Source organism: Harmonia axyridis, chromosome 3 (assembly GCF_914767665.1).
Source record: "Harmonia axyridis chromosome 3, icHarAxyr1.1, whole genome shotgun sequence".
Classification (NCBI taxonomy): Eukaryota; Metazoa; Arthropoda; class Insecta; order Coleoptera; family Coccinellidae; genus Harmonia; species Harmonia axyridis.
Window position 1 is genome coordinate 2,008,829 of NC_059503.1, and position 26,834 is coordinate 2,035,662.

General features: G+C 39.7%; 1 protein-coding gene across 2 annotated transcripts in view; it reads right to left on the reverse strand.

The window, feature by feature from the left end:
- The window catches only part of LOC123676982 (semaphorin-2A), a 605,612-nt gene that overhangs the window by 130,325 nt on the left and 448,453 nt on the right, over window positions 1-26,834 (reverse strand). For both annotated transcript variants that reach the window (XM_045613352.1, XM_045613351.1), the window contains one exon: window positions 23,335-23,422. In XM_045613352.1, coding sequence (XP_045469308.1) covers window positions 23,335-23,422 — 88 coding nt within the window. The remainder of the gene's footprint in view (window positions 1-23,334; window positions 23,423-26,834) is intronic.

Consider the following 26,834-nt stretch of genomic DNA (forward strand, 5'->3'; position numbering starts at 1 on the left):
TGCGACCCACTTTCCTCCGGGGAAAAACCTCCATAACTCCTCCAGATGCTCCCCGCCGTAGCCGGCTAATTTTCGTATAATTAACCACGAAAAATTCTCCGGACAAATGCATATTTCATAGCCGCTCCCTCCGTCCCTTGTCCCCTGTAATTTAATTTGGAGTCGCTCTTTTCCCTTTTTTTCTCTGTGGCATTCCTAACCTCACGAATTAATAATCAGCCTGGCGGCAAAGGATGAGATGAGAGTGATTTATGGATGTCCGCGAGGTCGAGGAGATATCAGCGACATCTCTTAAGGAAGACAACAAGCTCGGAATGGATGATCATTCAAGTTCGAAAAGGAGGTTTGGAGATTCTGGACGCTGGCGTAGAATGTGTACTCAGTAGGCATCATGCAGTGGTCAGAAGAGCGTGTGGAGATGTTTTTCAAAAAGGAGGATAGCGCCGATATGTTGAATTGGGTTGAATCGTCAGTGAAAACCAGAGATCTAAAGTCGAAAAACAATATGAAAAAAGATAAGTTGAACATAGGCGATGGAATCTGCAGATCCTGAACTGAAAGTTAGAGGGGCAAACTTAGACCTTTCTATGTACTCCTACAAGAAATATAGCAAAAAAGAGAGTGTGAAACACAGAGATGCTAACAATAACGCTCTGTAGTATGGATTATTTATCTTCATGACAAGAAAACAAACGAAATCTTTGGAAAAGATACAAAAAACCCTTGAAGCTCAGAAGAAGGCTTTTATTAGATCTGAAGACTTTTTGGAGAGACTCAACATTCCATTGCTAACCATACAGCTCTTCAGAACATATACCATTATGATTTTTTGTTGTATAACCTGCTTAACAAATCCCAAGACAGTCTCTTCCATATTGGAAAATCAGACAGCATCCATTGGAGCCTGGTTTGCACAGAAGTAAGCTAATTGGGCTGGCCAGAACTGGATATTAGCCCAGTAGGTCTTCAGTTGTTTTCATGTCCAATTCGTCCAAGTTCGTAGAATCTATCTATCGATAAGCCAAATCGCTGCATAGATGATATCATGTTTGCGGTGTTGTGTACACTTTTGAGTAATGAAAAAATCTTGATTCTTGAAATCAGAGAGACAATTGCATCTCAGTGTGTATATACGATTCGATATTGAACTTTTTATTGGCTCTTTTAGTAAACATTGGTGGAATTTATGGGAAATTCGCCCCTCCTTTTGGCAGTGTGAACTATCCTTTGGACATTCATCTATGTCCAGTAACTTATATTCTTCATCCACATTTCAAATGCTTTGATCCGCTTCAGAGATACCATCTTGTTTATCCAGGTTTCCATTCTATATAAAAATCCAAAGATGCGTTACTTAAAAGTCTTTTCACTCGCTGCAATATTGAACAAGCAATAAGAACAGCATCGCTTGGTTTGTATATCCTTCTTCACTGAGGAGGTTTGGAAGGCTATAAGGCAGGAACCACTGATTAGCTCTATTTGGAGAGAGAGAAATACAGAAAATTCTCCAAGAGACAGCACATCAAGACATGTCAATTATTAACGAATATAACTTGACAATTTTCGCAAAAAATGTTGTAGGAAACCTGTCTCCAGAGATGACGAAGTCGCAGAACCGTCACACTCATCAAATTTGCCAGAGATCCAACGCAACCAACTACGTGTATGTGTGTCGACCGAACGTGCAACCTCCCAGAGATCTTCCAAGATGTCATAACCCGACGCAGCGTCCTATTTATGCCCCGCTTAACTCGATTAAGCATTATCTTGAGCGGGCGAAGGGGGCCTAAGACGGCTCCCGGAGCGAAAACCTATAATACGGGATAATTCAATTAATTTACGAGGAACATTTCCATTCCTAACTATCACGACATCGCCCCAAGCATTAAGCCTATCTGGTTTATCGCATTATAACCCTTTCCAGGGCCGGGTACGAACACGATGTCGCGCAGTGGAGATGAACGCGTGGACATTTTTCTGCCGGTTATGGAATTAATCAGGGAAACTCGCATCCCGCCCGCTTTTCATTGGGAAAATCACGGAACAAGAGGGGGAGGTAAGGGTGAGGCCCCGCGAACCGGCTAATTCGATTGGTTTCGTTTCACCTAGTAGCGAGAAGATGATTCAGGAGGAATAAAGATTTGCTCATGCTCTGGAGAAAATTGATTAGCAAGTTTATTGATTAATGATGACAATACCAGCTTATCAGAGCGAAAAAACTCAAGAGAACCTTGGAAAAACCAACCGTAGGTTTCATACAAGGCAATGAGTGTTTGAACACCACCATTCATATCAAGTTGAGAAGATACTTGCAGTAATGAGTGCTTATCCTGACCAGATGTCATTTGCCAGTTCAAAACGAAACTACATCACAACTCCGTAGGTTCCTAGATGGGCCTATGATCTTTGTTGTGGATATATTTTGATTTTGGATTAATTTAAAGTGAAATGAACGAACTAACAGAATGCACTTCTTGCCCAAACTTCTTTAGACCCTTGAGATCTATCATGACACCCTTGCTGTATATGTATGTGTTCTCAAGAATATGTTCTTGAGGTTGATGGACTTGGAATCACTTGCTGTTATCTGCTGTGGCGTAATGCTAAGAAAATTCTAGTTGAGTGTCTAGATAAGACAAAAAAAGGACTCTGCTATATTCAGCTGGAGAGAGTAGTATTAAAAGGAAGCTGATGCATTTGCAAACAAAATTTGCTGACCCTGAACCCTGCTGTCCAACAAAACAGCAGTTCAGAAGTGGAAATTCAGGACTAAAAGATGCCTTTAGAGGAAGAATATACTTGGATTTGAGCAAGCAAAGATAGTCCTGTAATTTTCTCCTTCCTGCACGAAGAATGCTTTCTATATATGGTCTTGTCGGCAGATGAATTTTGGAGTCTGTAAACTGGAAATAGCTGGACACATATCGTGCAACTACAGAAAACCAAGTCAGTCCAAGAAGTACACTTCTGAGTAATCGACAGATAAATTCTGAAGAAATAATAGCCAGGCTCCTCTGGACTTTGTCAGATGTTCCACAATGGTAGAAGATCTCAATAGGAATTATTGAGTAGGGTAGAGAACAAAAAAAAAAACGAAACCAATTGATTGCAACTCTCTAGCTTATGGACCATTCGACCCCTATATTCAATCCAGTCTAGAAATGCATAGACAGCACAAAATTGATTGACCTTTAGCAATAAGTATTGATGAAGAGTGAATTTTGAAACCATACATCATTTTCATCATTTTTTGCCTAGAAAACTATTTGAAATTTTCCCTGTTCGACGGAGGCTGAACCACAACCAATAAATAACCACAGACGTTCGGATTTCTCCAGGAAGGACCTTCTACCCCCTCCTCTGCGCCCGCTAACTGGCAAAACCGAAGACAAAACCGAAGCCTCCAATCGAGCGTGAAACATATTTTAATACACCCCGACTTCCTGCACCGACGACAGGCTCCGGGACCGGAAATGGCGTCGGTTTTCCATGGACACACCCGGGAAATTGAAAATCGAGACGAACGTGCACTGGGTTTTCCGCTTCCCCCGCCGGAATTCTTCACCGTGACTTATGACCATCGTAAAGTTGTCATGGTTCCTGATGAACATCTGAGAAATTGGCATCATGCGACGCTTCCGGGAGGATCCTTGTTTTTGCGCCAGATTGGGCACATATTCCTATATCAGGAAGCGGGAAAATCGTCTCGGTAGTATGGCCGAGGTTTCCGAGTCTGTTGGACCTCTGAGGTCATTATTCATCCATTGAGGACATATACAAATGGTCTGAGTTCAATTGAATAATTGTAGCATTTTCCGATGTAGACTTGTAAATCAACGAATAATGGTATCTTTTTAAACCATATGCACTATTACTTACTGTATATGTATAGTCCAAACAAAGTCCCTTGATCAAAATTTGAGACCATAAAGCATCTCAAATACCTATACTGAGGCCGCTATTAGTGAAAAAAACGTACCGAGATTGATTTCAACGCTTCAAGAACGGTGATTTTGACGTCGAAGACCAGCATGACGGTGGAAGAGAGAAGGTTTTCGAAGATGCAGAATTGGAGGCATTACTTGATCAAGGCTTGTATAAAGCGCAACAAGATTTGGCATGATCATTGGGAGTGACGCAACAAGCCATTTCAAAACGACTGAAAGTCATGGGAATGATTCAGAAACAAGGAAATTGGGTGCCGTACGAGTTGAAGCCGAGAGATGTTGAACGGCGTTTGTTTGCTCGTGGACAGCTGCTTGCGAGGCAAAGACGGAAGGGATTTCTGCATCGCATTGTGAGTGGAAACGAAGAATGGGTTTATTAAAATAATCCCAAGCGCAGAAACCATGTGGATATTCCAGCCATGCTTCCATATCGACGGCCAAACCGAATATTCACGGTTTCATAGTCATGCTGAATATTTATTGCGACCAGCTCGACGTAGTGTATTTTGAGCTGTTAAAATTGACAAAAACGATCACAGGCGATCCTTATCGAACGCAATTGATGCGTTTGAACCGAGCGTTGAAAGACAAATGGTAAAAAACAACGAGAGACATGAGAAAGTGATTTTACAGCATGACAATGCTCGACCCCATGTTGCAAAAGTGGTCAAGACATACTTGGAAACGTTGAAATGGGAAGTCCTACTGTACCCGCCGTATTCTCCTCACGTTGCCCCCTCGGATTATCACTTGTTTCGATTAATGACACACGGCCTGGCTTGTCAGCACTTCCGGTCTTATGAAGAAGTAAAATAATTGGATCGATTCGTGGATCGCTTGTGAAGATGATCAGTTTTTTCAACGCAGGTTTCGTACGCTGTTCGAAAGATGGGAGAAAGTAGTGGCCAGCGGTGGACAATACTTTGAATCATATATGATTCACTAGAGTTCTACGATAAAACCTCGAATTTCGGAAAAAAAATTGCGGAAATAAAGTTGTAAGCCTATGTGAAATATAGTGAATAACTCCAGATTTTATCTCTATTTTCATTCATTCTCACAAAAATACTTCCAATCTGAAAAACCCTCCCTAGTGAAAGGCGAAAAATAACCAAAAAAAAAACCAGAGACGGAAGTCCTGTTTTACGATCTCCCAGCATCTTACGTCTTATCTCCTCATCCTCCTCCGCACGCATGCCTAATTTATTTCATGTTTGACGCTTGAGATTTATAAGCGTCGGCGTCGTTTTTTCGTTCCCCTGTCCCCACACACACAAACTTGTTTAATACTGATGATTAAAGACCGAGAGATTCATGGTGTTCATCAAAGTTATGAAAGAATAAAGTCTCAATTATGCCCTACCGAAAAAGAAAGCGGGAGCGGCAATCATTCAACCTCCTAGACCGCAGTTCCCGTAATCGCTCATCCGAGAAGGACTTTTTCCATTTCCAACGTTCCTTCTGCCGGCAGCGCCAGGAAGCAGATACTTTGTTATTATTAGGAATAAATGACGATTTCTGGGGAAGAACCAGAGTTCGGTTTCTTGTCGGACGACGTTCACCGATGTCCCATTTCCGAAAAAATGATGTTGTTTACTTCCGGACGGCAACAGAAGGGTATTTATGGGAGTTTGTGTGTTTGTTGTTCGGATGTATCGACTTGTTCCGACTGGGAAATCTTTTTTCCAGTCTTGATTTATTCTCCGAGAAGCGTGGATCATACTGGGTGGTTGAGTTTTTCTTAGAATGACTCATTTCAAGATCTTCTGTGATCCGCTGACTCTTCATATTCTTTAGGGTGTTTTTTTTCGAGGTATATAACTTTGAGTTGGCATTACTGTTCAAGATGGCGACCGATTTAACAACGGTCAAGAGATTTATTCTCAGTTTGGTAGAATGGCTACGTCAACAAACAAAACTGCCGCATTTGGAGTAAAGCTAATTCTCAAGTGTATGTCGAAACACCGTTACATCCAGAAAAACTGACTGTTTGGTGCGCTTTATGGGCTGGTGGAATCATTGGTCCGTACTTCTTCAAAAACGATGATGGCCAGAACGTTACAGTCAATGGTGATCGGTATAGAGCCATGATTACTAACTTTTTCATTCCTGAATTGAACAACCATGATGTCCAGGAGCTGTGATTCCAACAAGACGGCGCAACATGTTACACAGCTCGTGCCCCAATCGATTTATTGAAAGACACGTTTGGTGACCGCCTAATTTCACGTTTTGGACCTGTGAATTGGCCTCCAAGATCTTGTGATTTAACACCGCTAGACTACTTTCTGTGGGGCTATGTAAAGTCATTGGTCTATGCGGATAAGCCACAAACCCTTGACCATTTGGAAGACAACATTCGCCGTGTTATTGCCGATATACGGCCACAAATGTTGGAAAAAGTCATCGAAAATTGGACGTCCAGATTGGACTACATCCGAGCCAGCCGTAGCGGTCATAGACCAGAAATCATATTTAAAATGTAATGCCACAAGATTATCTTGCGGATAAATAAAATTCATGTCAATCGAATAATCCATCGTAGTTTCATTGCAATTTAAAGTTCTATAGCTCTAAAAAAAAACACCCTTTAGTATCCGAACCTCCTAAACAGCATCCCTATAGGACCAAACTCACCGATTCCGAAACGAATTCAAATGTGAAAGTTTCAACCACACCTCGACGACCTCTTTAGAGTTTTGTTACCTATCCGAGTGTATCAGCCGCTATCCCAGCAGAAGGACCATCATTCTGGAAGATATCGCCTCTACGCGATTTTAACGAGCGATCCCTTCGAGCGTTGTATCGCGGAAAATGGCGGATTTTTACGTATCGGTCACGTGCTAGTCCCGTCGTCGGAAGGGTTGCCAACAAAACGGTGCGACAAAGGGTGGACAGGGGCGAACAGGCAGTTCTTCCGGCCGCAAAGCATCAATCAGGTGACGCTGGGCGTCGGATTTTATTGGGGTTAGGTACGGAGCGTTTACTGCGTAATTTTGTCGTGTCATCAGGCTGTATTAGGGTGGTTGAAAAGGGTTAAGAGAGGTGGACGAGAGTTTCGATCGATGTTAGTGTTGGGAAATTTGGTGAATGGCTGTTGGGGTTTTTTGGGGTTATTCGGGGTGATGCTTAATGGACAATTTTTTTTTGTATTACGAAGTTTTTTAAATAATTCATCAAATCGACCAAAATCTCCTAACTTTACTTCAATGTAATCACACAATTATCACAATCCGACAACTTAATCTACTCATGTTGGGGACATGTAAAAATTGCGTATACTCGCTCTATCTATGTTTATTACTATATGATCTCCGTTCTTTATTAGAATGAAAATATACTATTTATTAAAATGGCTTACATTTTTTGACTTCATTCAATAATCCAACAACCTGTATTTGAGAATAGTTATTTATAATACAAGTGCAGAAGGCATTGATATTCTTCCACGAGTTCAAAATTCAAAAACGAGCCACGAAGTGGCGAGTTTTGGAATGAACGAGTGGTAGAATGAACCTTCTGTACGAGTATTATACATTATTTTCTCTAATTCATTGCATTTTCATTGAAATTAATGAAATATTTCCATAAATATAATTTAGTGATTTTTGCATTGAAAAATGTTGGTTGGCAGAACTGATTTCTTTGAGGCAAATTGATGAATTGACAGATAAAGCCGTGGCGGAAAGTTCGGAGTACCAACATAGAATAATAAAATATAACCATGAAAACTGTGCGTTTCTGATATATTCTCGCACGATTTTGTTCTACAAGATGTGGAAGAATGAACGGAATAACCACAGAATTAGAGAAATATTTTGGTAAAATAGCGAATTTTTCGAACTAATTTTCAGCCAATTAGAATTCATCCATTACAAATTCCAATCAATACGGACCCAATCCCGAACACCCCACTTGACAGATGAGTGCACGATGGGCCGATCTCTTTTTGTTCTTTCTCCCCTTCGTCTGGGCTGAAGTCGTCCTCTGTTTGGACCAGAGGCGCGAAAAATTTACGATATGGCACGCATCTTTTGTTTTAATCGGGGTCCATTGTCCCTTCCCCCATGTGTTTTTACCACCAGCTCTCCTTATGAGGCATTCAAGGGCGCTTTTGTTCGACGCCTTTTGAAAATTCGACACCTCGATCGCAGGATAGGCGGTACGCTGCTGTTTTGTTTTCAGTTGTTCTTAATTTATGTCCCTTCGTTAGGGGTTTTTTCAAGGGTTTAGAGAATGGCGGTATTTGGGGGTTAATGAAGGGGAGAGAGAAATTATGGTTGATTGGAATGGAAGTCAAAACATTGAATCGTGTGACTTTTATAAGCGTAAGAATTCCTCAAAAACTAATTGAGGCATCACACTAGAACTGCCAGATTGAAGTTAATGTAATAAAAGTGACAAGGAAATTTTGCGTTCGGAATGGAGTTCTTGTTAAGTCTTCATCAAAACTTTAATCGTTGATCCTTCAGAGAAAGTTCCAGGTTTCAATCTTCCTAGGAAAATTTAGTGTCCTTTAAATCGACTTTAGGTCATGGTCCTTGCAACAGTATGCTGTTCAAATGGCATTCTATTGAGTCTACAACATGAGTGTGGTGTAGAAGAAACCATTGACCACTTGGTAGGAAAGTATACATTTCCTCTGCCAACACCGAGATTTATCTACACGTGCTTTATTGTTTGAAGATAAACATTTTTTGTATCGCTCTTTTTCAAAACAACTATATTTTCTAATAGACAATTTATTTTCATTTAAGCTTGAATTTCCTGATATTCAATGCATAATTGGAATATCAGAAGTGGGGGAAAAATAAACTATTCATGAAATTCGTCGTGTTTCATATTGAATTTTATCCACATAATTGTGAGAATAACCGAATGAATTTCTGTCAACCTGCTCTGATATGCCGGAGCCATAGTCGTTGAAAATCGCAATGAAGGGGTGCCAACGCCCGAAAAAGGGGATAATCAAATCATAAAAAGGTAATTCGGACGGTCGTTGGACTAATATATTCCGCATAAGTTGGTGCCAGGATTATGGCTACTGGGATAATAACCATTTTCGGGGATTATTCAATTTTTGTCGAGATCCAGACACATCAAACGGCTAAATTTATAATCTGTTTTCATCACGCGAGACCCTTTCAGAATTGGATCAGATGGCGATGACCACAACTAAAAATATCTATGGTTCCATATCTGCTATATCATGTTGTTTTGATCAGAATATTATAGTTTGATATTTTTTAGATTCGCTGCCAGAATGATCGAAAGAGGTTTCTTTAGTTTGGAAAATAGCAATAAGCACTACGGAGCAGAATCTCAATAATAGGAGCGCTAGAATAAGAATTGCCATTGGAGGATAAACCAAAACATTCTCAAGAAAAAACTTCCTCTGTCCAACGCTTCCACGATCTGAGTTTCCATTTATTGGTGACTGAATCCCTTTGGTCCAGGATATACAGACTCTGAAAAATGGACCTTGAAACAGCTGAACACAAGGTGTGCAAATGTCCACAACTGATCAGCATAAAAAGGAAACTTCTAGGCAGGCCAGGTAAAGGGCAAACTTTAACATCCTGTTTCTTTTAAACAAAGCTTTTGCGGGAACATATTCATAGTACATTTTCTTCTTAAAATGATCTGTTATTTTCTTTTATGCCTCCAATTTAGGAACATCCTGTATAACCAAACTCCCTTTCTGAATTCCACAGTTCAACAGTTGATAAAGTTCCAAAGTAGATGTTCATATATGAAATTGGGTACAATAACCCTGAAACAATAACAGAACCTTGCGGATTCTCCTTTTCCAAGAACTAACCTTCATGACTTAGGGGTCAAACTCAAGTGACAAAAAATCCCCTTTCGAAGAGCTAATCAAGTTCTCCAAAAATCCAGGAGGCACACACTGCACAATATCATCATCATCATCAAACGACGAAGGCATTGAATGAGATTTCCAAAGAGACACTTCCCAAAAATCCAACAAGATCTGTGCGGAAACTGCTCTTAGGCCCCCCTAGAGCGCAGTACTTTTATTATTCATATCTGGCGAAACCATACGACAATCCTAAGGCCATAATTCGCCCAGAGGCGTCGAAATCCACATTCACTTTTACGGATGCACATTCTTCACGATGAATTTTTGATTTTATTACGGCAATATCGAGTGGGGGAGAGACCTAAATCGTTCTTTAATAACCCCCAGTGTCTCGAAACAACCGTTGGACTTTCGCCCGGGCTTGCCTACGACCTCGCCACTTCATTCGTTAATATTAAAATTTTTTCTCATATAGAAAGGGTTTATTATATAATAATTTTTTTATAACGTCTCGGGGACCTCTCCGGTTTTACGAGAAACCATAAAGCGGGATATGTGCACTGCCAAACAAGATATTAACTCTTCTTTATGGGTGGTGGGGTATGTTGGATTTTTGGAACATTCCCAGATTCCAAGGTCGGGATGGGTCGTTCAAAATTCGCCTTTCGAAGGTGATAGTGTCTACTTCATCTACTTAAGATGTTGTACGACGTGTGTATCTTGCCAAAATTATTGAGTTGCGTGCGATGATTCTTTTCATACTGAAAATTTACACCACCTTCTTTTTTTCGGGAAAATTATCTCATTTCTGAAATCTTCCTGAGCTCACTCAAGTCGACTTAAAGGTACTAAAGAGAGCTATAGAACTTTAAATTGCAATAAAACAACGATGGATTATTCGATTGACATGAATTTTATTTATCCGCAAGATAATCTTGTGGCATTACATTTTAAATATGATTTCTGGCATATGACCGCCACGGCTGGCTCGGATGTAGTCCAATCTGGACGTCCAATTTTCGATGACTTTTTCCAACATTTGTGGCCGTATATTGGCAATAACACGGCGAATGTTGTCTTCCAAATGGTCTAGGATTTGCGGCTTATCCGTATAGACCAATGACTTTACATAGCCCTACAGAAAGTAATCTAGCGGTGTTAATTCACAAGATCTTGGAGGCCAATTCACAGGTCCAAAACGTGAAATTAGGCGGTCACCAAACGTGTCTTTCAATAAATCGATCGTGGTACGAGCCGTGTGACATGTTGCGCCGTCTTGTTGGAACCAAAGCTCCTGGACATCATGGTTGTTCAATTCAGGAATGAAAAAGTTGGTAATCATGGCTCTATACCGATCACCATTGACTGTAACGTTCTGGCCATCATCGTTTTTGAAGAAGTACGGACCAATGATTCCACCAGGCCATAAAGCGCACCAAACAGTCAGTTTTTCTGGATGTAACTGTGTTTCGACATATACTTGAGTATTAGCTTCACTCCAAATGCGGCAGAAGTGCGCTTCATCGCTAATGGACGTAGTGCGCGATACGTATTCCGCACAGCACCATAATTTTCGAAATGAAATTGCACTATTTGCAAGCGTTGTTCAGGCGTGAGTTTATTCATGATGAATTGCCAAACCAAACTGAGAATAAATCACTCGGCAGCTGTTAAATCTGTAGCCATTTTGAACAGTAATGCCAACTTAAAGTTATATACCTCGAAAAAAACACCCTATATATGCAGAACGAAGTTGCACTTGCGGCTAGCCGTAACTGAACCGCTGACCGCAAAGCGGCTAACCGCAAAGTGTGAAGTTACCTTTAATCCTTCGCGAATCAGTCTCAAATTGTCCACAACAAGCTTTTCACCATCAGAAGGTATTACATCAAGCCTCCGCACCTAGGATATCGTCTTGTTCTATCGTACAAGCTTGATACCATGAAATTCCCGCGTTCACCCCTTCTGTTCCTCCAAAACCAATTTCCTCCTCTCCGGTTCATTATTATCTGATGCGAGGCGAGCCCCCCACGCCATAAAATTCCGGGGGCTAGGGGTAAAAACCCATCTCCCCCGGCGAGTAAACGAAAACAAAACGTGTTAACCTTAAGCCTCCCAGGTAGTTACAAGAAGGTAAATATTTAATACGTCGGTATAATAAGGTATCAGGAGAGAGCGAACGGGGTGCTAGACACCGCCTAAGCCTCCCCTCCATCTGATAAAACACCGTTTGATATTCATACCCCGCATTGATTTTTACTGGGAAGGGGGCTTTATCAAGATTTATGTCAAGACGTAGGAAATGAGAAAATCTCGCGTAGAGGGGAGGCTGTCTCCGTTGTTTGTAATAAAATCAAGTTTTCCGATGCGATCTAGAGGAGACGGATCGTCTTAGACGCGATAGCATCTTGTCGCAAGAGGATGAGTCTGCAGGGTGGTGCTAACTATATCTCTCCTCTTTCAAAATACGATAAAAATTGGACATTCGATAGATATTTCATACGAGTAAATCTGGCAACGTCTTGAATTATTCGTCACAGTCCCCTTAGATAAGAACGTTTTTCAAACATCAAGTTCCGATCTAAAACATAGTGAGGTTTCAAGAGCGTAGCTTACGTCCAGGAGAAGTTGCAGCTTCGGAAATATTATCCATTTTTCTTCTCGAAAATTTCAGATTTTTATGAACTAATCGCCCTACTGCAAGCATTTTCGTGATCTTCATAGTCGAATCAATCAATAAAATGATACAATATTCCTATGAAGGAACTTTTATTTTTTTTCAATTTTCTGAGGGTTAGGTAAAAAGGATTACAAAAATTTTTCGACAAAAATTTTCAGGCAAAATTTGGCTAATCAGAGATCGTCAATTCTGGCACCGCTCACCGATTCTCCGTAGAGCTCACGGTTTTGAGGAAATTTGAACTCGAAATTTGGGAAAAAATTGAATTTGCCTCGAAAAATCGTTATATCACCTGAACTATTCGTCACAGACCCCTCAAATAAAAACGTTTTCAAACATCAAGTTGCCATCTAAGACATACTGAGGTTTCAAGGGCGTAGCTAACGTTCATAAGAAGTTGCAGCCTCGGGATTATTATCAATTTTCTTCTCGAAAATTTCAGATTTTTACCTCTAATTTCTGAAATAATGTACTGATCACCCAACTGCAAGCATTTTGATGATCTTCATAGTCAAATCAATCAATAAAATGATACAATATTCCCATGAAGGAACTTTCAATTTCTTTCAATTTTCTAAGGGTTAGATATGGAAAATTTCACGCCAATTTTTCGACAAAAAATTTTTCAGGTGAGATCGAAATTCGACTTATCAGAGATCTTCATTTCTGGCACAGCTCACCGATTCTTCGTAGAGCTCACGGTTTTGAGGAAATTTGAACTCGAAATTTAGAAAAAAATTGAGTTGCATCGAAAAATCGTTATATTCCCTGAATTATTCGTCACAGAAACGCTGAAATGAAAACGTTTTTCAAACATCAAGTTGCGAAGACATACTGAGGTTTCAAGGGCGTAACTTACGCCCCGGAGAAGTTGCAGCCTCGGGGATATTATCCACTTTTTTTCGAAAATTTCAGACTTTTACCTCTAATTTCTGAAATAATGTACTGATCACCCAACTGCAAGCATTTTCGTGAACTTCATAGTCAAATCAATCAATAAAATGATACAATATTCCCATGAAGGAACTTTTATTTTTTTTCAATTTTCAAAGGGCAGACAGATTTCAAATGCTCTGAAAAATTCTGAAGCACACAAATATCATTCGATAGATGCATTATTAATATATAAACATATTGAACAGAACTTCCTACAAAATACCGAAAAACTTCCCGATCAAAGTATATGAACTCATGACAACTCAAACGCAATTAGCTAAGCTAGATATGCACGAATCGAAAAGATTATTATAGGTACAACAACATTGTAAATAGAGAAGAATCGAACTTCATTTTATGAGTCGGGTAATCATCTCTTAATTTGTGTCTATGGAAAATCCTCCATCATCATTAAACATCGATTAAACAATGATTAGACCGGTCCCAATGGAAAACGGGATTCCATTTTGACGAATAGAGCTTTGGACAGACGAGAAAATCAATAACGTCACATGACGATTTTTCCCATAACCGGATCGGAAGGGCTCAACAGAAATTTTCAATTTTCCGAAGCAGTTATCCGAAATAGTTTGCGAGATATCGGAAAATCACATTAACGTTGGTTTTTGCAACCATCGATTTCGACCAATCATTGAATTCCATCGGATCCGATGCATAGAATGCGCCCGTGAAATAATTCATCAATATACTTTGGATATTCACCATGAATTTTTTATCAGTTTTAGATTTTGTCAGTCGGATGGGTTTTTGATGTAGGTACGATTCGGCAAAAAATATAGTGCGGTGATTTAATTTTTTTCACAGAGTGAAATATCGGATTTAAATATGATTGGATTTGTTAGTTTTTAGCGATCCTGTTGAAATTAAAAGGCTTTCTATTGGCTCGTAAATTATATGCATTGATTTGATTCGATTCCAGCGGAGATAATAAATATGAAAAGTGCTTGCACAATATAATTTTTCCATTTTTCGATCATAGAGCAAAAACGTGGCTGAATTTTGAGCGGATGTTTGTTGGTTTCCATTATTTCGCAAAAATATAATAACAGAAATATGGTAATTGGATATTATACAGGGTGTCCCGTCAAGACCACGTCAAACCGGGGAAGAATGTATGTAGATCAAAGGATAACCCACCTGCTATGACAAAATTTTCATTATAAAAGTCTTACTGTTTTCGAGATATTTTGTTTTTTGGAAAATAATGAATTTTTGCCCCTTTCAATAGTTTCCTCCTTACGGTTGCTACAATTTCACACCTTTTTGTTTAATTTTTTCAGTAAAATATTGCTGAGGAATGATTTCAACGTTTACATTAAAAACATACTCCGAACATTTTAAAGGGGGGCTATGAGAAATATTTTTATTGGAAATTTTGGTAGAGGATTATTTTGTTCATGAAGTTTAGCCCATTGTAGTGGAACCAAAATGTACCGAGCTACTGCTGCACATTACACCAATAAATTGTCTATTTTATAGTGATTTCAAAAAGGTATCACACAAGTCATTTGTTATTAAAAAAAAAATATGGCTGTTTTTATCCAAATGGGTACGTTTCTGACAAAATCAAGTTTGTCAAATCTGTTAAGAAATCTTCGATGTTGCATTACATGGCAACAATGGCAATTGTTTACGTGCGAAAATATTACTCGCATAATTATTCACCTAAACGAAATTCAATTGTGCCGTCAAATTTTGCGAAAACATCATGCAGATCCAGATAGTATATTTCCTTTTGGCTCAATAAGTCCCGGCCCTAACAAGTAAATAAAAACACAGTTTTTCTTGAATAGTCGACTCAATTCGTCAACATATTCACCTTCAATAGTACTCCAACGTTATGCTAACATTTCTTTTCTTCAGAAAGATTCTTCTCTTTTTGCGTCAGGCGATACTGTGAAAAAACTGATTGACATATCATCATTTCCTGCGGAAAATGGACTATTTTGAATTTCCTGCAAACACGACACCGTTTTTCAAACCTACTTCTTCTTTCTTACAGCCTCCATTCGAAAACTGCAACGTTGCCACGTATATCAAAAAATCCCGGACCCCACAATTTTTCATCCTGCGAATTTCCTGCTGAGCTAGGGGGGTCAGACGGCAGGGTCCTGCTGCATAATCGAAATTACCGAGATGGCAGGACGAATAGCGCGGTAGTGCAGGTGTATGCTCGGAATTCGCAAGTAATTAATTTCGGATCGGATATGTGCATCCAAGAGGGCGACCAGCGGCGGGGAGGGGGGGCCAGTTGCAGATAATGGATGCGCCCTGGGAGAAAATATAAATTCCGAGCGGGCAATAATAATGGAGTGGCCGGTTGGCTATGGGATCGAGCAGGCGACGGGATTCGGTTTTGGGATTGTGTGGCTTTAATAAATTCCGGATAGCGCTGACCACGTGGTATTGCCCGGGAATGATGATTATTATGCATAAAGGACGCGTCGCCGGAGCTGCCATGGAGGGGGTATGGAAGCGTCCGGTCAAATTGAAACAGCGCCGCAGGAGTTTTCTGCAGGAATATCAGAGAGTACATTCGGATATTCGTGGAATTCCTGAGTTATATACAATACATCAAAATTGATTCAGTAAATTATATTAATTTATTTTGATTAATATATTTTATTTCGACGCTAGTTTCCGGCTTTGTGTATACTTTGTCTGAACGATGAACAGATGGATTTATTATTCGTTCTTCTGTTTGCACCACAGAGTAATGAAGATTGATAGAGGGAGTGGTTTCGCATTCAAACGAGATTCAAAGTATGTGGATCATAATAGGTATATCCTTGAGGAGCACTTATTGTGACCCAGAGCACAAATAAGCTCCAAGAAAATGTCGAATCCCAAGAAAATCTCAAAATTCCTAATTCTTCGACAATTTCGATAGAGTTGGCAACGTCGCAATTTTCTCATGTGAACAACTATTCTTTCTCTATAAGATGGATCAAAGCAGATTGAAATATGGCTGCTAAAGCCTGAACCATAGAGTGATAAACATTGACAGAGAGAGTATACGCAATTTTTAACTGTACCCCAACATGGTTAGATTACGTTGTCAGATTGTGGTATATTTTCAAATCCACAATTTTACTGTATCATTATGAATGTATATTATATTGAATGAAATATATTTATTTCAGTGATTCCAGATTAAATATGCAAATTTGAATATTTGGAATCCGATATTTGTCCAAATTGTCGAATTTATAATAAGCAGAATATTTATTATTTTCTGTATCTACCTGCTGAAATCCAAGGTTTGGCAACTTTTGCTCTCCTAGTGTCATCTGTTGTTTCACGTCATTTGGCGCGCTTGAAGTTTGTTTTCTGAATTTCTGATATATTCAGGTATTCATTTCGATATCTTTTGAGTTGATATGAAACGTTGATTCACTATGGGACAAAAGAAGTGCGTTCTTTGTGGAGAAACTCGCGAATTAAGTGAAATATCGTATCACTGATATATTTCCATCTCCGCGCGCTTCATGTCAAATTTGACAGTTCATGTTGGGGACAAAATTTGCTTACCGAAAATGACATATGCTCTCTCTATCCATGTTTAATACTCTGAGGCTAGCATACATGCCAGTTTCTATGTTTATCAACACTACTATTTACTTAGATATGATAGCCTCAGGATCGATCTCAGTCCAACCGGAAACGAACAACAACCTGGCCAATCCCTCACACATATCCGGCCAAATCACGGTATACATAATCGTCAACATCCTCCCGTTCCTAATTAAAGATAAACGAAGATGATATCGATATGGCGGCTCTTGCTAATCTGGAACAGGCCGACCAGGATAATGACGTAACTGGATCTAATTTAATGCGGTCCGGCGGCATCGGAGCATGCCTTGGATTAACGCCAGATATCCTGATTACATTCGCATGTAGTAATGACCCTTCAAGGCAACGTCGGCTGCAGTGCAAACTGCGCCTAATTGAATATCGCGCGTCGTCCGGAATTTTACATCTGGCCCAGTTGGGTGATGGTCAAGCGGTGCGGTCGGTCGTTAAAGGCGCGTTCCCACGTGAGTCACTGGGGGGTCGGTGACGAATGGGCGTCGTAAACATGCATTAGGAGGCTGTGGTGTGTGTGTGTGGTTTGGATCCCATGGAGCGTTGAAGTTTAAGCACATTTCGGGGAAGGTTGCTAAGAGGAAATTCTAGAAGCAAAGCTACATTTCAACTATGTGACAATAGGGTCACGTGTCGCGTTGAGAATCGAGTAAACAGTACTACCAACAATATATCTGGATAGTGTAGATATCTAATGCGAGGAACATAGATGAAATTACATCAGCTAAATCAAGAAAGACTATGATGTAGTCATTTGGACCATCCTCTTTCCAACATCGCTTTGAAGAATGGGGAGAACATGTAGGCCTGTTCGAAATGATTCAGTCTAGATTGACCGAAGTAGCTTCAATATCAAGCCAAGCCGTGAACCTTCTCTAGAGCATTGTAATAATCGAGAAGATTATACAACCTAACACTCACATTTGACAACACCACTAGTGTTTCCTACCTTGTGATATTCTCTGCATCTCTTTTAATTTTTCAGGCATCTAATGACGATATCTATAAATTGAGCTTGCTGGTCAGGGTATAGTACCTCTATGTGCAAATGTGCCGCTCAGGAAAAGTTCTATTCAAAAATTGCAGTTCTGAGAGAAAAAACTACTAGAAGAGCAAAAGTATTGATTTTGCCAGCTGATACCTAACAAAAATGATTGAGGAAAAGGCAAAAAAAGATTGCATATTTGATCCATGCCAGATAGGCTTGAGCTCTTAGGAGACTAGTAGAATCTTCTTTCGTGATGCGTAGACTAAGTGTGCGTCAATCTTCAATGTCTGTATGAGCAAAATTGCTGAATTATATATGTGAAATCCCTTTGAAAATAATTTCGTTATTAGCCAGAATAATCTACTATATTTCTGGAAAAATATTTGATGAATTCCATTTCAAGAGCTGATTCCATATTTACCAATAAAAGGAAAAAGTGAATGGAGACCGCGAGCATATAAAAGTAGAGGAAGACCACCTACACGCTGGATGGACGACATCAAAAGAATGTCCAATACCTGGATTCAGACAGCACAAAACACAGGGAAATAAAATGGAATTGGAGGGATCTATGTCCAACAGTGGACGCAAAAAGTTGTATGATGAAAAACTCTTTGATGAAAATACTAAACCATAAGGTTTTTTTTCTCTGTAGCATCACCCCTTCGGCCACAAGAAAAAACTAGATGCACAGTGATGTGCTACGCCTACAGCACCTTCTAACAGGCTTTTTTTCTTTGGTCACTACCACCTCAGGCAGTAATCAGCCTTCCTTAAGACAACGATCCCACGCATCACAACAAATGCTTACATTCTCTCGAGGCTTTCCTACCCTTCGGAAAAGTGCGAATCGCAGTAGCAGGGCTAATGAAAAGCGACCCACCCTCGTTTTCCGCTCCTGCATCCCAACAACGTTTTCGACAGACCACAAAGGAAACCGGCCCGAGGGAAAACCTTCGCACTTGCGTTTTTCCTCACCGAGCCACTGCCCGGGCCTAATTCGGCCTTTTTGTGCGTCGCCGGCGAGCCGGAAACCCGTGGAAAAGTTTCGACGGCCAGCGTCGGTCCGGTGCACGTCGAAAGTGCAGTGGCGCGTCGATGAAAGGGGTCGGTGTTGCGTGTCCGCGCTCATTCGATATTTCTCAATCGGTGCCAGGCCGATGAAGCCTGAAATCGCAGTGGGGGAAATAATTGATTTTAATGGGGGTGTTATTGGAAAATTCGCGGGGAAATATTGTTGGGAGTCTGCAATTAGGCGACACGTACCGCAGAGAAGATTTTAGAGATGTTGTGATATTTTCTGCTGCCACTTTGTATGAGTTAACATTTCATTAAATGGAGGAGCACAATTTTAGGAGATGCAAAAATAAAAGTTGACGCTTGAATGCTCGACAAAGCAAAAAGAGTCGATTTCGCCTGTGAATGCCTCACTAAACTGACCCAGGACAATGTTAAAACTATTATAAGGCAGATGGGCATGTGTTGACATTAGTGAAAAGACCCTTTGCCAAGATGAGCGTTAATTCTAATAGTGTGCAACAGCTACTCCATTATTAAAAAAAAAACATTCACAATATACCAACCAGTCCGTTTTAAACTACAACAGCTAAAAAGACCAAGAAAAATCTGGGGAATAGAGACTGTACTACAAAATCAACAGCAAGAGAGGTCTAGGCAGTAGAAAATGTCATTGCTTAGGAAAGCCCAGACATCTGACGAATATGTTAGCTAAGAGAGGGCTAGGCAAAAGAAAAATATGTTTGCTTCCTTATCTAAAGTTCTGACATATTCTTGAATTAATTTGGTGTTTACCCGTTGAACCAATTCCAACTCCTTCCCAGTCATCTTACTTTTCTGCATTTGATGTAGCACGTTCTGGAGGAAACATTTCTATGCATTTTAATTATGTGATCGATGAATTTTAACGTTGTCTTTTGGTTTTCCTATCATGTTAAGAATCTCTGCGTTGAAGATCTTGCAAAGTCTATGAAATTCAAAGCATTCAAGTACTACACCAATGATTTTGTATTTTGTACTTAGGATTCAGAAGTACATTTGTATTTGAAGGTTTTGAGGTGGGTAAGAGATAAATCTTTCCAGAAATTATTTTCTACTGAGAACAGACAATTTAAGAATCTCTCTATTATAAATAGAATTATTCGTTATCATTACGCCCAAGTACAAGTTAGATCGTTCTTTAATATATTTTACATATTCTGATATTTTGCTTTTTAAAGAAAATTTCGAACAGAAGTTGTTAACAAGCCTAACGTATTGATATAAATTAAATATTTTCATGTTGTTGATTTGATTGATTCGTTTCTAAATTTTTACATACTAATTTTTGTATTCGCTGTTTTTCTTTTTTCATATCTTGTTTTGATTTCTTTCATTTTTATATTTTATACTCATTTTTTGCAATCTCAATTTATGTTGAAGGCACTTTTTTGTATTCTGTGTTATTTTCATAAATTTCGAACGCCGATCAATGCACAATCAATAAAGCATCCCCTGACTCTTCCAAATCCAAGATGACATAACCTACACGAAAGTTGATGAAGCCTCTTCGCTCAACCCTCCAACCCGCCAGAAAAAAAAATTAATGAACACCTGGCCGCACCCTCGGAAACCTCTTTCTGCACCGAGAGGCGCAATTTTAATATCGTTAACGTTGTCAAATCCCGTCCCGGACTTCAAAGGGTCGACATGCTATGTGCCCGGAATGCGGGGGAGACGTGTGGCAAATACGACGCCACCGTCGAGAGGTCCGGAGTCTATCGGCGAGTCCGATCACGCGTCGCCTGGGTAAGCAAGACAACACCGCTAATTGCGTTTGCCGGTCCGGAGGCCAAAGCTTTGCTTCTTTGTGACCCGACAGGTGCAACGGGCTCCTGGGGAACCGAAGGGGGGCCTTGTAAAATGACAAAGCTCTCTGATGGACGTTGAAATGAACTTCCAACCGGCGTCTTCTAGAAGTCAATTCGTATTTCTACTTATTCGCTTTAAAATCGTAACTTTATATCTTGGTGGTTCTTCATATCAACTGAGGTACCCCAAGGCACTCATCTGGGCCCTGAACAGTTTTAGAGTTGTCAAGGTGATCAAGGTGTTTTCTTGTTCAGTCTCCTGTTTAAAGATGTTTACGAATTGATAAATTTACTCGAAGAAATTCAAGAAGGAATATAAAGCTTTCTCTTGCTTTGGTAAGCTTCTTCTTTTTATTCTTTTTCAGCCGTTATTCATTCGCTTTTCGACATAGGCCTGCTTCAGATTTTTCCACTCTGTTCTATTATGTACCACTTAATTCCATTCATTGCCAACCTGATCTTTGATATCGTCTCTTCTCTGCGGTTTTCCCACATTACTGTTGTCTGGGTCACCAGTATGTCAGTTTAATCTTCCATTTGTTAGAGTCTTACGCACCACGTGTCCTACCTATTGTCATTTCAGATCTTCAACACGCTAGACATCATCTACAACTTTATTGTTCGTCGGATTTCCTTATTTTTCATTTTGTTTCTCAGAAATCGATTTGAGAAAACGAGTTTTTGACACCTTTAGATTGCCAGTGGCCACATATGGCCTTGAGACAATGGCACCAATGAAAAAACCAACGGACAGATTGAGGGTAATTCAAAAACAATGAAACGAGCTTTGGTAAACTCTTAAGCACAAATGATGAACTCAGCAACAAATGACAAAGGTTAAGTTGGGCGAGTCTGCCTTTGGTTTTCAAACTTAATGCAGAGTCTGCGCCAATATAAATCTAAGATGAATAGATGTTACCAAATGTAAAATAATAAATAGCCACTATATATCGTTAAGAACCAATTCTTTTATGTCATCTCCCAATCCCTTCTAGCATCAATGCATCAATAATTCACCTTCCCCAAAATCTAACCTCAACCTAATCGATACTCCCTCGAAATAAAGATAATCACCACTCCAGCCAGATCCGAAGACATCCCGGTTAGCCAGACGAGAGGGGCTTTCCCCATTCCCCGCCAAACTTTTCCCCATTATCTCTCATAGAGCAGGAATAACGGCCCGACGTCCCAAAGGACCCCGCCGATCCTCCCGGTTGAAAAACGCCGCGGTTCTCGCGTTAACCTCCGAACTAACTTTAATTAGAACAGACTCCCGGATTTTTTCCCGGACTCGGTCCTGAAGGACGCTTTAAATTTTCATCGGCGAACTTCTCGCCCGCAGGTTACGGGCCCTGGCCGATGCCGCAGCCTGCGCGCCCTCTAGGAATTATTGAGCGTATGAAAAATGCACCGGGTCTCTGCGGAAATTCGCGCTGAATGTTTGAACGGCACGCGGAAGTCCGAGGGGCAATTACAGGTTGTCTTTCGGCTGTTTGACAGTCCGGAGTTTGGGTTGTCGAAGATGGAAGTTGGCTAGGAATATAGAGACCGAGATGTTCGATTTCTGTCGCTGTTTTATTAATACTGTTAACTGATGTCGGACAGTTGTCGATGTGTAAGTGCATAGGAAGAGCCTGAGGAGATGTTCAATAAGGCAGAAGTGATAGGAAGGTAGATTTGCATTCGGAGATTCTGTTCGCTTCTTCTCATTTATTATAGTTGAGACCAGAATTCAGCGTACTTTGGTGCAAAGCATATTTGCTAAAAATCAAGGAATTGTCCCACCCCGTTATGGGGTTGAAGTTGCGGGAATGGAATAGTTATTTATAATACAAGTGCAGAAGGCATTGATATTCTTCCACGAGTTCAAAATTCAAAAACGAGCCACGAAGTGGCGAGTTTTGGAATGAACGAGTGGTAGAATGAGCCTTCTGTACGAGTATTATACATTATTTTCTCTAATTCATTGCATTTTCATTGAAATTAATGAAATATTTCCATAAATATATTTTAGTGATTTTTGCATTGAAAGATGTTAGTTGGCAGAACTGATTCATTTAAGGCAAATTGATGAATTGACAGATAAAGCCGTGGCAGAAAGTTCGGAGTACCAACATAGAATAATAAAATATAACCATGAAAACTGTGCGTTTCTGATATATTCTCGCACGATTTTGTTCTACAAGATGTGGAAGAATGAACGGAATAACCACAGAATTAGAGAAAAAAAATTTTTTGTCCACATGAGAAAATTGCGACGTTGCCAAGTCTATCGAAATTGTGGATAAATCAGGAATTTTGAGATTTTCTTGGAATTCAACTTTTTCTTGGAGCTTGTTAGTGCTCTGGGTCACAATAAGTACTCCTTGAGGATTTACTGATTACGATCTACATACTTCAAATGCGAAATCACTCAAAAGCGGAGTCATGAGAAATCCTTGAACAATTTAAACATTCCTAACCTAAAATTCTGATCAAAAACTTACATTGCTCCAACGTATAAGGAATCCCTCTTGACGTCCAAATGGAAGGTCCGGTAGTACAGCTGGCCACAGGCGAACTCTCTGACATGATCTGCAAAGAAAGACAATAGAGATTAATACCAGATAAATTCGTAACGAATTTGGCGTTCCCCAGTTGCATTTCCCGAGCTCCAGTTTCGAGCCAAGGGAAAAGGCAACGATCGCGTCTAATTGACGCAGTGCTGTTGTTGTTTCCTTATCTGCATAATAATACAGGTCAGACAGCTTGGAAAGTCATGCGATTCTTTGATCCATTTAGTTCAGCACAAATTAGACCGTGTGTATCATGTTATCTGTGGCGGCTAACACGTAGATTCGTGCATTGGGGGAAGTACACAAACAGAATTAGAATTGCTATGAGCGTAGTGACCAATTTTTTTTTATACAGCGTTTTTTCTTGGAAACAAGGACGTTATAATTTCGTCTAACTATTTGTTTTTTATGGTAAGGAAAATAACAGGAATGTACAGAATGGATCAATATGATCAAATAGAGTGTTTTGTTTTTCTTAAGGCTCAATCAGAGAAATGCAACATAGGCTTAGTTTATTTGATACCTGGGTATTTCGAAACAAGGGTAGTGGTTTAAGAAATCTTAGGTTGAAAAACTTTTTTTGTTATAGTTTTGTTGTAGATTATGCCAATTGCATTAGATTTAGATTAAATTCAGATTTATGGGGGGTTTCATTGCACCACGATCTATTCTGCCCCCATTACAGCTATTATTTCCATTAGTCGTTGTAGTCTACAGCTCGCCCTACAGATACAAAGTTCTAATGAACTCCAGTATCTTGGATGGCTTCAAGGAGGTTACTTGCTAGCTTCTACAAGTCTCTTATTCAAAGCATTTTCTGCGTTGGCTAACGATGGCGAGGCATTCCGTCACCGGGTGATCCAGAATTTCTTCCTCCTTCCCACAGAATCTGCACTCGTTTTTTTTTTGCTAGACTCATTCTCATGAAGAGCTTCCAGAAGCGACAATACTCTATTAGGAATCTAGTGAGGAGGTGTAGCATATTCTTGCTAAGATCTAGATACTTCTTACATCTTCCATTAATGTAATGATCCAACCCAGGAAGATTCCACCAGAGTTTTTCTCTTACAGTTTTTTCTTTCTCCTGAAACTCTTTCTTGTAGGTACATCCACCTATACCACAGAAGACTCTGGGCCAATGAAAGGAGTTTGTGCTCCTATTCTGGCAACTCTGTTAGATTTTTATATCCCCTTAATTCCTGAGTGACCAGGAATCCAGACTAAACAGATCTAGTTCTTCTTATCTATTTCATTGTCAGAATGTATCGCTATGTCACTTTTCTGATATTGCTCTACAAGGTTCATTTCCACACATCGTAAATCAGATTACTTGTCAAATTAATTTATTATTTCAGAAGTTCTAAAAAGTGAACTGAATTTCTTGAGTTCGATATTTCGGTAACTACAAGAGCTACACGAAAATGGCAAACAGAGTTGATGTCTACATTTTTTCATTCATTTGAGTTATGGATTGAGATGCAAAGGTCCCCTGAGAATTATGAAAAATTTCTCTAGTAGAATCACGTGAAACGCTCTATTAGTGATGACGTCACACACTGCCATTTTAGTTCTCCTGTCAGTGTTCGGAATCCAAACAAATAAATTGTCATTCAAATTAGTACGGTGTCGTTGAAGAAATTGGCTTATTTTGATAGATAAGATTACTTGAGGAACGATTTTACTATTAATTGATAGACAAAAGGCACGAGATTAATGCCAGTAAGTTCGAACTTGAAGTTCAACTAATAAACACGGCTTTTTACAAAATCTGGGGAATGATACAGGATTCAAACTTACTGGTATTAACCTCGTTCCTTCTGTCTATCAATCAATACTGAAATCGTTCCTCAAATACTCTTATTTATGAAAATAAGCCAATTCCTTCAACGACACCGTACTAATTTGAATGACAATTTATTTGTTTGGATTCCGAACACTGACAGGAGAACCAAAAATGGCGTCGTGTGACGTCACACTAATAGAGCGTATAGTAACCTAACTAGATTCAAATCACCGACATCTTAACCATAACTTGATCCAATTCCTCTCTGAACCTGATCCTGATTTCATTGAGAAAATACCCCACAAGAAGCCTCGAGCCACAAAAAACTCTAAGACCACGCAGGTCGTTCGGGTTAGATTAATCCTCTTAACAAATCGTGTCCAACGACATCCTGCACTTTTTCTCATCTCACCGATTTCCAGCTATTGTTCGACGGCATCGACAAGAAACCGTAATTGTGCCCTTCAGACTGTAACAAATTGTCATTATTGCACCAATTATTTATCGAGCTACGAGTTTTTGCATGTCTCATTATTGCCCCCCGGCCGTTTGTTTACATTTCTCATAATACGTCGTTATAGTTCCATTTTTAATCAATGCCGTCGTCGTAACGAGGACACGAACGCCGTTTTAGGACGTGGCTTTTTTTTTCTCTCACAACCGTCAATTTCACGATGCGATAAGGGCTTCTGGGCTAACAAGGGTCGATAGATTTTTGTTGGTCGTTAGCTGGGTTATTATGGGTTTTTAATGATTGGCTACGTGCTCTTAATGCCACTGTTTCTTTTGAAAAATTGAAGAAAGGTATAATTGAAATTCGGTTTGGTACTAAGCGGGGCGAAACCGTTGACTTATTAATGACAGCTGAAGGAAGTACAATGACTTGAGCGTGGGTTTCGAGGGTACAAGTATTGAAGAGGAAATGGGAGGATCTATGAGTGCAACATAGATCGACAACTATCTAGCATGGTTAAAAAATATATACAACTACATATAGATCATTTTGGTCTGGTTGGTTTGAAAGCACCTGAAAAAAATGTGCCTTCAAACCAAGACAACATAGATCGACAACTATCTAGCATGGTTAAAAAATATATACAACTACATATAGATCATTTTGGTCTGGTTGGTTTGAAAGCACCTGAAAAAAATGTGCCTTCAAACCAAGACATCTACTAGATCAAGAAACAACTTGTACAAGACTGTAATACACTTGCTAGAAAGAGTTATAAACACCTTTTAGTGGTTCGAAATACACTGCTCAAAAGAATTAAGGCACATTATGGAAATCTCAAATTTATTCTACAACTGAAGGTGTTCTCAATGATAATTATTTTTATCAGAGTTATGCATGCATATATTATCCACTTTCAACGTTTTTCTTCAATACAGATATTTTTCCCAGCAGGAATAAAAAAATATGAGATTCTCAGATTTTGAATGTATTGGCTCCATTCTGAAATCAGTTGTTCTCGATCAATTCTAGTGATTAATAGTTTTTCTTTCGTTTTATTTTCTACACTCGATCGCTATGCAACGCGAAATACGCAATTTGACCCAAGAAGAATGTGCCCAAGCGGTAGTTTTGCGAGAAGAAGGGTGGACAAACACAAGAATTGCAGAAAGGTTTGGAGTTTCTCATACAAGT